This window comes from Diplotaxodon limnothrissa, linkage group LG5 (genome assembly GCF_057381915.1).
Source record: "Diplotaxodon limnothrissa isolate DT_005_m linkage group LG5, D_limnothrissa_male_GT1.1, whole genome shotgun sequence".
Classification (NCBI taxonomy): Eukaryota; Metazoa; Chordata; class Actinopteri; order Cichliformes; family Cichlidae; genus Diplotaxodon; species Diplotaxodon limnothrissa.
The window spans coordinates 8343836-8363118 of NC_140600.1; the positions used below are offsets into that span (position 1 = coordinate 8343836).

Here is a 19283-nt window from a genome sequence, read left to right on the forward strand (position 1 = left end):
CGCCCTTTGACAGAACTGACCAAGGGATGTCCTCCTGCACAGGGTAGCAAAAAGGGTGTCACTAAAGGAAAGCAAAATAGCTACTTTCGAGTTGCCGAGCCTTTTGGTGATCAGTGGACCCCAGCTTGTGATGACGCCTTTCAGGGCATTGTTTACAAGCTCACACATGCTCCAGTCTTGGCATTTGCTGATCCAGCCAAACCATACATCCTACATGTTGATGCAAGTTTGGACGGGCTAGGAGCAGTCCTGAACCAAGAGTACCCAGAAGGACTCCGCCCGGTAGCGTTTGCCAGCCGCAAGTTGAGTCATGCAGAGCGGAACTACCCAGTTCACCAACTCAGGGCTCTAGACTAACTTTTTTACATGGGCGCCTAACTTTAAAAATTTAGGCGTACCAGCACAAAAGTTAGGCGCACTCAAATTTTTCAACCGCATCGCTTAACACCGCAGTTTTACATGTGCACTTTCTTATTAACTAACAAGCTTGTGCTTAAAGTGCTTTGTCAATATTGTAGAAAATGTTAAACTTAATCATCATCTTGGCCTCCTCTGCCGACCTGTTTGCTGCTGTCTGCTGCTGAAAGGCCGTGGGGAGAGGGGACACTTGGGCAGTGCATTTATTGCAGCATATAATGTGTTTTCTGGATACACTGTGCTTTTTCAGCATTCAAATATTGATGGCACCGTGTCAGAGCACTGGCTATGAATTTCAGACAGATCAGGCCTTAACTTAACAAAAAAGTTATCAATAGTTCTTTTCATCTTTTCTTATTACCCACAGCTACATCTACTTCTCTCAGGCCTAGGCTGCTCACTAGGGCTGGGTATCATCACTGATTTCTATAATCCATTCAATTCCGGTTCTCAAAGTCCTGATTTGATTCAATTTAGCCTCAGACAGTCAGAAATATTATAATTCTGATCATTTATCAGTACTGATACACATGAGACTTCATCAGAATTGTGAAAATCACAGCAGATGCCTTTGTGTGAAAGTAACTGAGAATAAAACACAGGAAAACATGAAGGAGATTTTCCTGGTCTGGCTTTTTATAGCAGATAACCTTAAAAATATTCTGCAATATTCTGCAATTTTGCATAATTTTAAGAAATTTAAATTTCTTCAGTATTGAACAGCAGAAATTAGGCTTTCTTGTCCGAGGTCATTTAAGTGAAAAAAGAAAAAGCGCTGTAAACAACGGTAGACTGGTGGGTAATAAGCGAATGAATAATGCAGAAAACAGATTTGAGATGGGAAACTGTTCCTGAAGTACAGAGAGAGAGAGAGAGAGCTGTGCAGGAAGTGTGATTTTTATCGTGGTGGAAGCAAAACAGCAAAAGTCAGAGGGAATTCATGACGACATTGATCAAATGTGAAGCGCAGTTTGCTGCTTCTTTTGCTGCTGGCTCGGCGAATTTTGGTTGGAGAGAGACAAAACCTGCAGCTCAGAATCAGCGCAAAAAGACGTAAACACAGCGCGGACCCGAAGAATCGCTAAGCTCCGACAGCGTGTCCGTGTTCGGGCCGTCGGGTGAGAAAGCCAAGAAAGACGAAGCTGATTCTGATGTGTCAGGTCCGCTCCGTGTTTAGGTCTTTGTGTGGAATCCGTTAATGAATTGATATCGCTTTATTCAAGCTACTCACCTCTCTCTTCCACCTGCACTTTCAATTGGACCACGGCCAATCAGAGAGGTCCCACCCCTGACTATCTCTGATTGGTTTAGTCCACGATAGGGGCATAATGTGTGTCTGTTGTTGACCACACGGAGAGTTGCAGAGATTTTTTTTTCATTACCAGAACAGTTGGTCGCACCTGTGCGACCAAATATTTATTTTTAGTCGCACCACTGAAAAATTTGGTTGCTCTAGAGCCCTGCAACTGGAGTTTTTGGCTCTGAAATGGGCAGTAGTGGAGAAGTTCCATGACTACCTTTATGGGGCTAAGTTCACAGTGAGAATTGATAATAACCCACTCACCTACGTCCTGACCACTGCCAGGTTGAACGCGACAGGTCATCGGTGGCTAGCAGCACTCTCCACCTATGATTTCAGCATTCAATATAAGCCCGGCCGTGAAAATGTGGATGCTGACTCACTGTCCAGGAGTCCGCAAGAGACAACAGATGGATGGGTGGATATCCCACCTTCTGGGGTAAAAGCTTTGTGTCGTCGGATCACTACAGATGGTTTTCAAGAACACACCACCAGATTTGTCGACCAGCTGGGTGCTTCGCCAGACGCCATTCCAGCTTTATATGCAAATTTCACTCAGATAGAAGTGGGCCCGCTGGAACAGCTAAGCCTGAAAGAACTGTCAGAAGCCCAAGACTCTGATCCAGTTATAGGTGTGGTGAAACCTCAGGTTGAGAGAAACCAAAGGGTTTCAGCTTCCACGCATGCAAACCCAGATGTTGTGTTGCTGATGCGAGAAAGATCCAAGTTAAAGGTTAAGCGTGGCCTTCTGTACAGAGTCACCACAAGACCCTCTGGTCGAGAAGTGAGTCAGATCGTCTTGCCTGCTAAGTATCGGCCAATGGTACTAAAATCAGTGCATGATGATGCTGGTCACCTGGGCACCGAACGAACTACAGAGCTCATTAAAGACCGGTTTTACTGGCCCAGAGTGGCATCTGAAGTTGCAACATACATACAGAACTGTGGAAGGTGTGTAGCTAGGAAGTCCATCCCACAGAAAGCTGCCCCTTTACAGCACATTACCAGTAATGGCCCTCTAGACCTGGTCTGCATAGACTTTCTTTCTATTGAGCTAGACTCTAAAGGCATAGCTAATGTGCTGGTTGTCACTGAACATTACACCAGGTATGCTCAAGCATTTCCCACAAAAGATCAGAAAGCACTGACTGTTGCCAAAGTCCTTTTTGAAAAGTTCTTAATGCGTTATGGATTGCCTGCTCGCATTCACTCAGACCAGGGTAGAGATTTTGAGAGCAAGCTCATTAAGGAGCTATTGACCCTGCTGGGCATTCGTAAGTCCCGAACGTCACCCTACCACCCTGTGATGGCATGCCACACATGGTAAGCTCCACACCTCACCACCCGTTGATTCACTTTTGTTTAATTTACAGTCACTACTTTAAAATATTCTGTTTATTGTTCAATATTGTTTCTTTATTAAATGTATTTATTTTTCCATCACACCTTCCAATGTTTATATGGCGTGCACTAGTGATGGCCCGCTTGAAGCTGACGCTCCGGAGCGTGTGTCGAAAAAAACAACACACTGGTTCAGAAGCACTGTGTCGAGGCTTGCTTCGTTTGGCAAAAGTCACGTGACCAGTGACGTCCGAAGCTTCATTACGCACGTAACTGCTTCGGTACCTGATTCAAACGGATATAAGGAAGTGAATCATCCACGGGATTCGTGGAGTGTGTTGATGGTGACAGAGAGCGAAGAGGTGATCATTCCACTGACAGATATGAGCGAGGAAGAGAGGACGTTCTGGCGTGTGGGAATATTTTGAGTTGATTTTGCTCAATTCATTTTATCTGCCGAAGTGAAAAACTTGAAATGTCCAAAATCATGTTTTCATAATGTAAATATCATTACAGCATATGACTTTAGGAACACTTCCATGTGATTTAAAGCTGATGAAGACTACAACAATGTATTTGACACTATACGTACAATACATTGCTACAGTTTAGAAAATCATTTTGTTTATTGTTTTTGGGTGATAGTCTGCAGGACCCAGGAATACCTGCATATCTACCAGCTTGCAGTGTGGTTCCTGCACTCCACAGCCTCTTCTGTTCCATGCAAGTGGATTTTCTCCAGGGCAGGAGAAACTATTTCTAAGAAAAGAAACAGACTCAGCCAGCGCACAGTAACACTAATCCTCTTTTTAACTGTAAATAACAAAAGGGCTACCTGACATAGATCATGTTTTTACTTTGCAAGTTCTTGATTAGGGGTGGGTTTTGATTATCGCCTTTCTGATTACAATCCATGCTAAATTGAATAAAGTGATATTGATTCATTACAATCCTGTGTCGATTTGTAAATTAACGTTATTATGCCTGAAACGCCAGCATCTCAGGTTAAACCTCACAACATGTCGTCAAACACCATGCAGCTAAAACAGTAACTGGGAGCAGGTTTACGGATTCTGCATACAAACGTGAACACAGAGCGCGGACCCGACGCGTCAGAATCAGATTTTGGTGTGTCGTCGGGTCCGCGCTGTGTTTGCCTCTTTTTTCTTCGCTGGCTTCTGCAGCTGCAGGTTTCATAACTCTCTGTTTACATCTCTAATTAAGTCTCACATGTGTCAGCTTTCTTTTAATAGATACGAAATTATGGATATATACTGATACATGACCAGAATTGTAATATTTCTGACTGAGGCAAAACTTTCAAGATTCCAATCAAATTGAATCGGATCCTGTATCGAATCAAAATGATTCTACAAATCAGTAACGATGCAGCCGTACTCAGCCCCCTAAGCATTTTCCCTTTCCAGTTCACAATCAGTCTCCCCCCAATGTCAAAAATATGTATAGGACAATTGGCCTCGTCTAATATTTTGTATGAACCTGTCCAGCTGTCCAGTGATTAAATGACAAGTAGATGGAGGCAGGACTCCACAGCAGGGGCATACTCCATAATGTGCTGTGCGTTATCATATGTATATTGTATATATTGCTCACTTATTGTATTTACCAACATAAAGGAGTTATGAGCAAAGAAAGGCCACACCATAGTGCATGTTTAAATAGGGAAAGTTTATTGATCAAAATGTATTACGCAAATACGCATTACATTTTTGTCAGCCCCCCAATCGAGAAAACAAAACCAATTACATGTTCAAAGCAACGGAACGGTGGCCCAATATCAGCGAGAACTCCACTCTTGAGTGAGCAGTGATGCTTGAGCAGTCCGTTTTATTTTGCAGATTCAAGCTGCTCTTCAAAATATTCGCCACCAGATGTCACCGGAGAGGACTGTGTTGAAAAGCTTCGAGTAATGAACCATTTTTCAATACAAGCTTCAGTGCTTCGGAAAGCTTCATTTGGCCATCACTAGCGTGCACACATATTAACCTTGCATGGTCAAAGTTCTGTTTTATGTTATATTAATACATCTTTCTTTGTTTGAGTTACCTGGGGGTTGGTGTCTCCTCCTGTCTGGCAAAAGGTGTGGCAAATAGTGATGTGACGTTCTGTATCGAGGCTTCGAAGCGTGTGTCGAGTAATGGAGGGGGCGTTTCCGCGAAGCGCGTATCGAGGCTTGCTTCATTTATGGGAGGAGCTGAAAATGATGACGTCCGAAGCCTCGCTGCCCGGCTGTACCACGTGACTGGTTCATGAAGTGGTTCGAACTTTGCCGCGAGCCATGACAGCGATATAAACCCCTCAGACCCCATTCAAAATGTGGGTGTTTGATGGAGAGTTGCGGTTAGTGAGAGTTTGGAGACAGTTTGGAGGTTTATGAGAGTGAGGAGAGAAAGTCAGGAGAGAATGGAGCCAGCTAAGAAGAGGAGGATGTCCTCCCCTGTGTGGGAACATTTTGAGCTTATATCTCCCAACAAGGTATGTAAATTTCCACAGAAGATGTATTTTCATAATACTGATGGTGCAATAAAACCTATGTTAAGCTGTCTGTACTTTTGTACAAGGTGAGGTGTTTGCTATGTGCCAGGGAGCTGGGATATAACAACAACACCTCATCCATGCTTAGGCACTACAGAGCTTTGCATGAGAATAAGGGGAACACCGATTGTGGAGCAAGACCAGGTGAGCCATCAAATGCCATGATAATATAGCATGCAGTAATGTTACTAAATGATATAACAATATCATACACTGCAATAAGTGACGTGTGTGATATTTATATTTGTGCTTTGTTTTATTGTCTTTACATTCTGCCAGCATAAATATACACAGTATGCTGCCATCACTACAATATAGATGTTTTACACACTCCTTTTGTTGTTGACATTTACAGGCTGTGTGCAAAATGCCACACTCTTCAAATTCATGCCAACTAATATTTTTACGTCCAGTAGGTGTCCTACTAGAGCAAATGAAGCTTCAAGAAGCTTCGCGTTGGGGTGAACCAATTGGATGAAAAGCTTCAGTGCTTCATGAAGCTTCATCTGCCCATCACTAGTGGCAAAGGGCTGGGAGACCTGAAGTACCACTGACAGCCTAATTGGATTGCACCACATGCTTCATTGCCTGGGGGGTGTTTCATGTTTGTTTAATTGTTTTTTATTAGTTGGTTATATGGCAGCCATCTTGTTTCCCCCGTGTGTATCATTTGGTTTAGCTAAACCAGTATTTAAGTTCCCCTGTGTGTCATTTCAGGAGGTCAGTTTATCATATGTTTGTTTGAGGTTTTGTTAATTATTATCTTGAGTTTAGTCTATTGAGTTGACCTCTTTTATTGGTCTGCCTGTTTAAGTTTTGGCTTTGTTAAATATGTTTTCATATTTTTGGGTCAATAAAACCCCTTTTTTGAATTAAAACCACCTGTGTCCTTTATGCTTTACTACTTGGTCCCTGACAATTGGTGGCAGCAGTGGGATCATCCAGTATTGGACACAGGTCTTTTTTTTCTTTTTTTTTCTTTTTTCTGTTTTTCCCCATGAGGAGGAAGAATGCATCGTGGTGGCAAGAATGAAAAGAAAAAGGGATCTGCTCAGCAAACCTGCGTAGAGGAGGAAAATGGAACCTCAGGAGTCACCAAAGTTGTGGAGAGAGTGGAAAAGGAGCCTACTTTGTCTGATCTAGTCAATATGCTACATGCTCACATGGAACAACAGGACATCTGGGATGCAAAACAGAGTGAGTTAAATGCACGACAAGAACAGCGATTTAAAGCCTTTCAACATCAGTTTAGACTTCTGCAGTCAGAAATCCAAGTCAGAACATCATCATCAGATTCTGCAGAAGCTCGCTCTGAATCATTAGAGTTTGATATTCATCCTTCTTCCTCTGTTCAGCAGGCCCAGGGTGAACCAGTTATGACTAATTCCAATCCAGCCATTTCACCAGCATTTCAGTTTCCCCTACAAATAGAGGGCAGATTGAACATTTCCTGATCACATTTGAACGTATGGCTACAGCTTATCGATGGCAGAAATCAGATTGGGTTTTTCATTTGATACCCTTGCTTACTGGTAAAGCTAGAAGTGCCTATGTTCACATGGACATTGATGATTCATTAGACTATGATAAAGTGAAATCAGCTATTCTGTCAAAATATGACATTAACCCTGAAACATATAGGCAAAGATTCAGATCCCTGGACGTTCAACCAGATGAAAGCCCTCGTGAGCTATATGCGAGACTGAAGGAGCTTTATGGGAAATGGATCCAGCCAAAGGGTAAAACTATTCATGACATTGGTGAAACTATAATCTTGGAGCAGTTTCTCAGAATGTTATCTCCTGAGCTTCAGGTTTGGATCAGAGAACACAACCATGGTTCAGCAATGGAAGCGGCTCGGTTAGCTCATGTTTTTGTTGCTGCCAGAAAGAAGGGGCAAGCATGGAGCCATAATGCATGGAAGGCATCGAGGGACACCCGGAAGATACCTCAGCAAAACCATCTGGATTCAGCAAATACAAGCACCAGTAAGAGCTCTCAGTCTACCACTAGACCACCAAAGGCCTCTGGTAAGAAGCTCATTTGTTATCTTTGTGGATTAGAGGGCCATACAAAACCTATGTGCCCAAGAAATTCTGCTAAAATGGTGCAAATGTGTTTTGCTCCTCGTTCTAATGCTGATCCTGAGCAGGAGAGTGACAAATCCATCAAAATGAGCCAGATTGAAGTGAATGGGGTTCTACTCAATGCCCTTCTTGACTCTGGCAGTTCTCGGTCTCTTATTCACTCAGATTTTGCCCCACCTAATATTGTTCGCACCAGTGATACAATTTCAATCTGTTGTGTCCATGGAGATGAGAAAAGATATCCGACAGCTGACATCTACATTAAAGTTCAGGACCAGATGTATCTGCTGAATGTGGGTGTTGTGAACAGTTTGCCTTACTCTGCCGTGTTAGGGCGTGACCTTCCTGTGCTTTTTGATTTGTTGGAGTCTGAGCAGACTGAGGAGTGCAATGTAGCTGTTACCAGAGCTCAGGCTAAGCAAGTCAGTACCCACTCTGAGACCCTGAGTGCCCTGCCTTTTTTTAATGAGGAGTTTGAGACAACTGTGGCGAAGCCACGGAAGACCCGCAGACAAAGAAGGCAGGAGAAATTCAAATTTTCACCTGTGGATACACTAACAGACGCTGAGCCAACACCGTCACCCCTAGGGTTTAATATTCCAACTGAAATTGCTGAACTCCAAAAATCTGATCAATCTTTAATATCTCTTTTCCGGAAGGCCAAAGAAAAGGAACCTGGAGTGGAGCAGGTTAACAGTGAGTACATCTTGCAAAATGACATTCTCTATCGTCAGCAGGGGTCGGTGCTGCAGCTGGTGGTTCCCCAGAAGGTTAGAAACGCCATTCTCACCTTAGGGCATTCTATTCCGTGGGCTGGCCACCTTGGTAAACACAAGACCACAGCTCGCATCAAACATCATTTCTACTGGCCTGGTCTTAGCAAAGATGTGGCTCAGTTTTGTAAAAGTTGCCCACAGTGTCAGATAACATCTGCTAAAATCCCCCATAGAGCTCCACTCCAACCTCTCCCTGTCATCGGCACTCCTTTTGAGCGTCTTGGAATGGATATTGTAGGGCCTGTTGAGAGGAGCAAAGCAGGAAATCGTTACATGCTTGTTGTAACAGATTATGCCACAAAATATCCTGAGGTGTTCCCTTTAAAATCTATAAAGGCCAAGCCCATTGCATTTTGTTTAGTGCAGTTCTTTGCAAGAGTTGGGTTTCCACGAGAAATACTAACTGATCAAGGCACTAACTTCATGTCTACTCTGTTAAAGCAAGTTTATCAGTTGTTGGGCATCCGGAGTCTGAGAACTTCACCATACCACCCTCAAACTGATGGGCTGACAGAACGGTTTAACCAGACATTGAAACAGATGCTCAGGAAGTTTGTCAACGACAGTGGTAACGATTGGGATCAATGGCTGCCATATCTACTCTTTGCTTATAGAGAAGTCCCCCAAGCCTCCACAGGTTTTTCACCTTTTGAGCTGTTGTATGGTTATGAGGTTCGTGGCCCTCTAACTCTGTTAAAGGAGATTTGGGAGGGAGACAAGGTGGAGGGGGGATCCAAGAACATTTTGTCTTATGTCATTCAGATGAGAGAACGGTTGGAGAAAATGGGTGAACTTGCTCAATCACATATGGTGGAGGCCCAGCAGCAGCAGAAGTCTTGGTATGATAAATCTGCTCGTCAGCGTGCGTTTGAGCCAGGACAAAAGGTGCTCGTGCTCCTCCCCAGTGACAACAACAAATTGTTGGCAAAGTGGCAGGGGCCATTTGAAGTCATGAGGAAGCTGGGACCCACCACATATGAGGTGTCCACCCCAGGGCAGTTGCGCTCCAGCAAGGTCTTGCATATAAACCTTCTGAAGGAGTGGGTGGAGCGTATTGAACACAAGGCGGATGCAATGCTCATACGGCGAGTGCCTGAAGAAGATGAAGCAGATGAGCAATATCTACCACCTGCTGGCTCTCTAAATTATGATCTCAGCCATCTCCCAGAGGACAAGCAGCAGCAGGTGAGAGAAATGTGTAAATCAGCAGTCTTTCAAGAGAATCCAGGGAGAACTGACATTGTCGAACATGATATTGTGGTACGAGAAGGTGCCTCTGTGAGACGATTAAGTTACAGGATCCCAGAACGTCTGCTGCCTTCATTGAAGAAGGAAATCGATTTGATGCTATCTCTAGGGATCATTGAAAGATCTAAGAGTGAATGGTGCAACCCTGTGGTCTTGGTACCCAAAAAGGATGAGAGTATGAGGTTCTGCATTGATTTCAGGTACCTGAACTCCATATCCATGTTTGACTCCTACCCGACACCAAGAATTGATGATCTACTTGAACGTCTGGGAAAAGCAAGGTACCTGACCACAATAGATCTGTGTAAGGGTTACTGGCAGGTCCCACTCACTCAACGGTCCAGAGAGTTCACAGCATTCAGAACACCATGGGGGCTTTTCCAATTTACAGTCTTGCCATTTGGACTACATGGAGCTCCAGCAACTTTCCAACGGCTAATGGATCAGGTATTACATGACTGCTCTGACTTTGCAGCTGCTTACTTGGATGATATTGTTATCCACAGCAACACCTGGGAGGAGCATGTGGAACACCTGCGAACTGTTCTGGACCACCTGCACTCAGCTGGGTTGACGGTGAATCCGTCAAAGTGTGTTTTCGCCGCTGCTGAGACAGAATACCTGGTGCATGTCATCGGCAAGGGGGTTATCAGGCCACAGGTCAGCAAAATCGAGGCCATGGAATCATCCCCCCTGCCCCAAACAAGGAAGCAGCTGAGATCCTTTTTGGGCATGGCAGGTTTCTACCGTCGTTTCATCCCTCAGTTCTCCAACAGGGCAGCTCTGCTCACAGACCTGACGGGATCACGTTCCCCCAATCACATCCAGTGGACAGAGGAGGCAGTGGCAGCATTTCATGACATACAACAGTCACTAAGTAAGCAACCGGTTTTGTACAGTCCCAACTTTGATGAACCGTTCATATTACAGACTGATGCTTCAGATCGGGGCCTGGGAGCTGTCCTCCTTCAGGAAACCATGGAAGGCCGCCATCCAGTGGCTTACATCAGCCGGAAACTGTTTCCACAGGAAGTTCGGTATTCCACAGTAAAGAAGGAGACCTTAGCGATCAAGTGGGCCCTGGACTCCTTCCGCTACTATCTACTGGGAAGAGACTTCACCTTGGAAACTGATCACAAAGCACTCCGGTGGCTTGAGCAGATGAAGGACACAAATGGGCGAATTACCCGCTGGTACCTGGCCTTACAGCCATTCCGATTCACTGTCCACCACGTACCAGGCAAGGAGAACCTTACTGCTGACTATCTCTCTCGCTGTTCCAGCGAGAGCTCTGAAGAGGGAAGGTGTGTGATGGCATGCCACACATGTTACCTGGGGGTTGGTGTCTCCTCCTGTCTGGCAAAAGGTGTGGCAAAGGGCTGGGAGACCTGAAGTACCACTGACAGCCTAATTGGATTGCACCACATGCTTCATTGCCTGGGGGGTGTTTCATGTTTGTTTAAATGTTTTGTATTAGTTGGTTATATGGCAGCCATCTTGTTTTCCCCCGTGTGTCATTTGGTTTAGCTAAACCAGTATTTAAGTCCCCCTGTGTGTCATTTCAGCAGGTCAGTTTACCATATGTTTGTTTGAGGTTTTGTTAATTATTATCTTGAGTTTAGTCTGTTGAGTTGACCTCTTTTATTGGTCTGCCTGTTTAAGTTTTGGCTTTGTTAAATATATTTTCATATTTTTGGGTCAATAAAACCCGTTTTTTGAATTAAAACCACCGGTGTCCTTTATGCTTTACTGCTTGGTCCCTGACAGAGCTATATGAGTAAAACACAAACACAAATGTGCACAATTACTGCACAAACTGAAGCACACTTTGTACCTGGTAACAGCCCCATTATATGGCTATTCCATTAAAGAGGCACCAACAGCACATCGTCGAGAGGTCCAGTTCATTGAGTTGTATTAGCCCCCCTAACTTCAAGCCTTGCCAGTGTCCAAATGTACGTCTGTAAACGATGCATGACAGACCCGACCACATATTTGCACTTGTCGCTACACCTCTTTATTGCGGCTGTCGATTTACATACTCGGCTGCAGCTTTTCAGCTACAGCCTACACACAACAACAACAGGACATAGTTAATGTTTTAAGCCGGCGAGACCACGTCCCACCACAATGACATAGTAAAACAAAGTAATAGACTGTACTCATGCTTTTCAGTGCTGTTTAGTTAGATATTTTGACATTTGTTAAGGTTTGTGGTGGTTTACTTGCTGAGGAACTAAGTTTTTTGGCACTTCATTGTGGGCTTAAGGCCTGGATGTTGCTTCTTGACTGGAACTTAAATTGCTTTGAGTCGAAAGAAACTGAATTGGCTGCTTTTGATTTTTATTCAGGAAAGTAAAAGATCTGCTGAGGACCTGTGTGGAAGAACTGATGGCAATATGAAAGTGATTTTCCCCAAAGAGGACGTTCATGTTCAGCCTACAGCATTCAGCACTGTACCCATCAGTGTTGGAGACTATGTGCTGGTGAAGGTAGGATATAATTGATATAGACGGATGCAACTTTAAAGAATATCTGTTGTCTTCTAAAAAAACACAATTTATATGAGCAAGATGTTTGGCAGATTGAATGAGTGTTAGGCCACTACCTGAAATAGTCAAAGCCAAGTTTTAAGGGATCCTTTAGTGAATATATCATGTGTTTATGATGTATCATCATGTCAGCAGTTTAATGTTTCTGCTGTAAGCATTGGTTGATCCAACTTTAAATGCTGGGTACACTGTCACCAGTCAGGAAAGTGACTGGAAAAGTGTTTCAGGAATATTGATTATCTTGAATGTATAAATACGGTTCTTGTATTCAGTCTTTTATTCTCTGGCGTCTTCTTTTGTCTTGTTTTAGATCTTGTCTGCCAACTCCCAGAGCCTGAGAGGTCGAGCTCTCAGTCTCAGCTCCCTGAGAGCCAGAGAAGTGCACTGTAGGACTCCACCTGAGGACCAGCGTGATGAACATGTAGCTCACACTCAACCGTGACTTAAACATGTCATTGATTGATGGACTCGGATGATACCACATCGAACAGACTGCTACATTTCCTTCATCACTTGTTTGACGTTTTTGACAAATGGAGGATGCTTTCAGGTGGACTGTTGCAACAAGCTGTGAAAGTTTCACTTGTAAACAAACTATGGAAGTTTATTAAAAGCTGTTTGAACGATGCCTGACGGTGTTCTGTGTGATACATAAAGTGGCATTTTTTAAGATCATTGAATCATAAGGAGACACATTGTCTTTTATGTGACTTTGTCATTTATTAAGCACTCTAAATTGCCAATGTCTGAACATGCTGTAAGGTAACTTACAAAAAGCAAACGGGGAAGCAAGCGTTAGCTAATATTAGCCGGACGACACCCTAAGGTAAATTCTACAGTCCAATTCTAATCCCAACTAAGGTAAATTCCAACCTGACTTATATGTCAAAATGTAGTCTTGAGAGAAAAAGGTTAATTGCAGGGCTGAAGTAGTAGCTTAGCTTTCTTTTGCCAAAATACTTATTGTTACAAATGAATCATGTCATATTTGTGCAGCTAGCTTGGTTACAGCTAGCTTGGTTACAGCTAGCCTGGTTACAGCTAGCCTGGTTACAGCTAGCCTGGCAACTGTATGCTGCTTGCTAAGATTAATGTCATGTAGCTTCACCCATAAAACCATGTGGAAGTAGCTTATATTTATATTCTTTTAATCTCTACCCACCACAGAGGGATGCATGCAGTTGCAAAAAGACTAGCAGTCCTAAAGTGGTCTATAGACTGGAGCTCAGAAGACATTTTGCTGATGAGTGTGCTGATGATGTCCTTGGCAACTCATTTCACTCATATTAAAAAAGTCCATACGCACTAAATATAGAAATGGTTAACTTCAGAGGAGAACCAATACATAGAAAACACAATATTCTGACTGCTGTCAGAAGTAATACTTATTTAGCTTTTTCTTGGGAATTTCTGCCAGATTATCGTACTCTGACTGTAATTGTGTCTTCATGGAAGGACGCTAGAATGCAGAAAAGAATCCTGGGAGTTTTCAGGAGTGCAGTTCAGCTGAACTGAACATCTGTCCCAATCAGGATGTAGTCCTAGAAGGAACAGTTCACAGCTTTGAGTTAGAAAATCTGCTCATTCCTTAGAAATGTCAAGATTTCTTAATTAGATCTCATGTCATATACAAGAAGCAATACGCTCACATGCATGAAATCGATTAAAAAAACAACAACAACATATTATCAGTATCTCTGACCTTCAGCACATCAAGCTGGGTGTTCATAAGCTTCATCTTTCCAATTGTGGGCAGTGGGTATCCCTTAGCAAGTTGGACTGCAAAATGAAATTCATAATTTTAGACCACAATTTCACAAATGTGGCAGAATGTCATAATGATATTATAGATGTATTACATAGCATGCACTGGAATCATTCCACCTAATGTAACTTCATACACAAATTCAATTAAGGAAAATACTGACATCAATAAAATTATTGATGAAAACAGTGGAATGTGTTAAAGTAAGGTCTCTGATGAACGTCATTCATTTAAACTGTTAGAAAATAGACTCCCACAGTGCAAATTAAAAACAGCAGACTCATTAGAAGTGGTAAAGAGATGCACAAGGAGATGACCCTGAAGGTGATTCAAAGGTATATATTTTTGGAACATTTTATGATTTCCCCAATAAGAAAATGGGGTAGAATCTTAAAATAAATGGTAAAATATTCAGAAGACCAGTACAAGCTCTATCCCCATGCACTAAACAGAAGTGAAGAAGTTAAAGAATTGAAAAGTGGAGGGAGGGTGGGACACGTCAATGAGAACGAACAGCTGTTAGAACTGGGGGAACGTATATAGATGAGAACCAGGAGGAGCATATTTGGAGGCGTGGTCCCACTCCTGAAATTCCCGATATTTTATCTCCAATAAAAGCAGGAGTGAAGGTAGGTGAGTACAGTTCCTGTACTGTGGTGGAAGTATTCTGGATTCTTGTAAATTACTTGAATAACTTTATCTTTTATGTTTTAAATTCTTAACAACACCTGAGAGGTAAATAATGAACTTCTTCCGATTTCATAAACTTATTGACTTTATAAAATATGAGCTGATAGCCTAAATAAAATCAACAGAAAGAAAGAAAAGGAATGAGAATAGTCTCCATATAAGTAAAAGCTGGGGGTCTGTTTTACACAATACAATATTAATAATTATCCAGACATATGTAGCTAAAAATGATAATCCTGCTGGTCCCTCGTGTTGTTTGTCTAATATTCCCTGGAACTTTGGAGCTGCTGTGAAAATGCAAATGGAAATCCTCTTTGGAGATTTTGGTGAAAAAAAAAACACTCTTTAAATTTCAAAGTGAGGATGAACTCACCATTAACTGTGGGTATCACCACCAATTTGAAGACCCCTTGTAAGATGCTATTGAGGGCGCTGACCTGTAGGTTAGATGTAGGGTTAGTTTGAGTTGCTGATGATTCAGACTGTTATTGTATAGAAATGCACTTCTTACCTGAAAGTCTCCCACATTACTTTTGTCCAGGGTCAGATCCATTCTGTGCAAATTAGACTAAATTAGAACGTGATGTTCATCTTAACAAAGACCTCTCGGCCCTATTTTTCTTTGCCAGTTAACTCACTTGTTGAGGGTGACAGCTGCAGCCAATTTCATTTCACTGACAAACATACGGGCACTCACGCTGGCCTCCTGTCAATGGTGGTTCATTTCAGATGGTTTTCTAAAACCACAAAGACAATTTAAAATCATATCAGCTGGGTAACTTACCAAGTTCAGGACAAAAAGAGGCGACAGAGTAGAGTTGGGCTGGATGGCAAAGGCCGTCACTGTGGTGGTGGCCTGGACTGTTGCGTTGTTGGGCTCAAAGGTCAGTGTGGGGGTTTTCTCCATCTTCACCAGCAGCTTCATCATCAGACCTGGGAACTGCTTAGCAATCTGGCAAAGAAAGAAGAAATTCAGATGACAAGCTACCAAACATTTATACTTTAAATATACCAAATTGTGTTGTCACCTGTGGGATAAAGGCTCCAAACGTTTTGGTGTTGAGTCGGATTGGAGAGCTTTTTGGTATCTGGCACGACAAAGTGAGAAAGGTTGGAGATCAGTTTGATGCCCTGAAAAGAAGGTATGAGACTCAGGAGGCAGCAGTTTACCATGTCGTCAGTGATGGACAGGCTGAGGACTCCAGCATTGTTGTAGACGAAGGCTGCAGAGTTGACAGTAAAGGCAGACATGCCGATGTACAACATGTTGTTGTTCTGGGGTGGCAGGTAAAAGGCCGCTGGTGAGAACGGAGGCTCCTGATGTTTCCCGATGTTGTAAAATTCCCCCTGAGAAAGAAGACCCAGAAAACAATGCTCCAGATTTTGTAAAACTAATAAAAATGTTATCTTTAGATTCCTGTAAAAATGTAGTGTTGCATAATTCTTTACCTTCAAGCTCAGATCTATCGAGGACTTTAAAACAGTCGGGGACGATACCATGGAATATTCAATCTCTGCATACTTGTCCACCTTGGCTAAGACTGCATAGAGACAGAAGCTCACTCATGTGTTCATCACCAGTGAAACAGCTGATTGAGTAACTAAACAGGATACTTTACCATTGAGAGTTTTCAGCTGAGGGTTTAAATCAGATACTACAGTGGTGGCCCGAGGGCAGATCTGCAAAGCGGAAGGAAGAAATCTGGTGTTAGACTTTGATTTGTATTGGAGAAAGTCATCATTAAAGGCTCACAAAGACATTTCAAAATTAAACATTTGGTGAACAAAAGAGCAGATGTTAAATAATCACTTAATCGCTTCTCTTAATGGATATCCATGAGCAACATGGATATCCATTAAGAGAAGCTCACAGTTCTCCATGTAGCAGCTTAAAATAACCTAATGAAAAAACATACACAAGTTTTTCTGAGAACAAACAAAATCCTTCTAACTGGGAAAGCAAAGAGATGATGATGTGTTTGTTTAATGATAAACTTAATGCTGCTGCAGTTGAACGTTTCATTCCACATACAGCTTGTTTCATGATTTCAATTAGGCTACATTGTTAGTGTAGTTTGGTTTGTGTTTGTTGCCTCCCTTCCTCCCTGCTTCTGGCTTTCAGTGCATATCTAAGGCTCCTAAGGTTTCCATATTTTGGAGGTAAATCAAAGTATCTTGAAACACTGCGGGCTAAGCCCGAACCAATAAATCTTTACTTCTTTATTTTCATCATTATCCGGTTACTTCAGAGTAACAAATGAAGGAAGATAATGTGAGACACTGTGAACTAGCAGACACCTTACCTAGCAGGTAAAGTGTGTAAGCTGGATTTCTGCTGCATGTAGCAGATTTGCCCTCACCTGTTTCTGAATTGCATTGCGCAGAGCCTTATCAATAAACCTTGTGAAGAGATTGTACAGCCAGCTATCAAAAAACAAAACCAGCAGGAATTAGAAGAATTCTGCAGATGAAGTAAAATAGTAAAACCCTTCTCCCTCACAGCTGGGTTTCTCACCTCGCTCCACCATGAAACTTGACCTTTGCACTTCCAACAGCAGCTGAGCAGCTGTCACTGCTGACCGCTGGTCGGCCTGTCTCATCAGTCTTGATGGAGATGGTTGTAGCGATACTGAGACCATTCACATTCAATTCAAAAGACCCGCTGTGCTTTCTGGTAAAAGAGAAAAAATATCTTTTTAAGCAGATAAATTACTTCTCTAAAGAAGAGATGTTACCTCACTCACATTATTCGCAGGTACTTGACCCTCCAGTTTCCATTCAGACTGATGAAGGCATCACCTATAGACATTCTGACTCCAGTCCCTGGCACCAGGTCCACTGAAGACTTTGGTATTCCCACCTTCAATACACGTATACTGGAAGAATTCGTGTTTTGTTTGTTTAAGCGGAAACAGGACAAAATACTTTGTAACAGAATTTAGAGACATGTTGAACAAACTGGAGCCTTACTTTGACAAATTGTACTGGACTTTTCCAATCGGAGACACCCTCTGTTCCCCTGAAAAGTCTGGAACTTGGATAGAATTGAGTTTCTGCTGCATGTCAGCCATGCCCAGTTGCCTGCCTAACAAAATGTAAAGAAAAATAATTTACTGAGCAAACACTGGAGAAATCAGTCCTTTTTGAGCAAGAGGACAGCTTTTACACAAACCTTACCATATTCAATGCCTTTTTCTGTCAACCTGACCTTTACTCCAGGATTGATGCTTAAGAGAGCCCCCAGAACCAGCCAACAGCACAGGAACATCTTCAGAGCTGAGCCATGAAGAATAAGAAGACCAAGGAATATTTATACAAGCACAAAAGCAGAAGAAGCTAAGCTTCTGCTTACGAAATCTATGGGGAAAAATTGGAGAGCAATAAAATCCAGCTTCTTCTTTTAGTGACAGTTTACAAGAACATGTACCAATTCAACAGTCCTGACATACAGAGCTTAGTGGAGCAGCAATGCAAAGCAGTTTATTTCACCACTTCCTCGGGTTGCTTAGAGTGAAAGCCTATGAAAGAGCTAACGGCCATTGCTCCACATGAGACTGCATAAGATTGAATGACAAATTACATAATGATGAAGTTTAGTTATACAATGACAACACAGTTATCACACACTTAGTTCATGTGTCTCACCATTTAATTTTGTTAACAAATAAACCACAACAGAAAACTACTAACAATTTGTAATCAGAGCTATACAAAAAACCTCTAACATTAAGTCTTAGAAAAAGTTAAAGACATCTAGCTATGAAATTGAGAGCACCTTAAATTTAGAGTCACACTGAACATCAAAAGTTATCCTGGTGCTATAGACAGCTGAAGATGTTTGTAGGTGCATTTGGCGACAGGTACAGGTGCGACTGTGAACCTGAATGAAACGGTTGCCCATCTTCTAGGAAAGGTGCCCAAACACCATTGCTCTCTCCAAATCCATCCTATTTTTTTCTACTTTTGCTTTTTGCTAGTGTCATTGTTACTGCAAGACACAGTGCAAGAGTGTGACAGAGATACCAGGAGATATGCTGTTAAACAAGGAGAGCAGGACTAGTGACGGCTGCTTTGTGCAATGAGGAACAGAACAAACGCTGTCAGTCGTGCAGTGGGACTTGTGCTTGCAGCCCAGCACCATGTATCCATTGGAATTCCCCAGAGAATACCAGAACTGGCTGGTTTGCTCTGACATCCTGTTTTCATCACACATCGGAGGCTCACACAATTTCTGTTAACAGGGAAAGACTGTCTGGCAAAACAATGACGAGAAATTTGCAAAGAGCGCGTCACTGGTGGGAGCCGTTACTCCTGTACTAGCCCCCCTTGTGTTGTGTTCTGGTCAAATTTGACTTAGTTAATAGTTTTATGTCTGAAAAGTGTTGTTAATTTGATCAGACAGACTTAAGATTCTGTGACTTTCTCCACAAAGAGGATGTCAACCCACAACCTAAATTTGATTAATTTGCATAACATTTTATGTCTTTTATTGAGCATTTTTACACTCTTGGTGTTCCTGGTCAAAAGTAATCCCATTAATAGAAATGATTC

General features: G+C 42.5%; 1 protein-coding gene across 1 annotated transcript; it reads right to left on the minus strand.

The window, feature by feature from the left end:
• Positions 1-13779: 13779 nt before the first annotated feature.
• Positions 13780-18000, minus strand: LOC146631558 (bactericidal permeability-increasing protein-like). The gene is made up of 15 exons (XM_085353764.1): positions 17910-18000; positions 17703-17817; positions 17477-17608; positions 17248-17403; positions 17093-17156; positions 16352-16412; positions 16182-16273; positions 15903-16079; positions 15761-15820; positions 15517-15684; positions 15371-15438; positions 15244-15286; positions 15106-15169; positions 13980-14056; positions 13780-13818 (listed from the first exon to the last, which is right to left on the minus strand). The coding sequence occupies exons 1-15, from the start codon at positions 17998-18000 to the stop codon at positions 13780-13782; spliced, it is 1407 nt and encodes a 468-aa protein (XP_085209890.1).
• Between the last annotated feature and the right edge of the window lie 1283 nt (positions 18001-19283).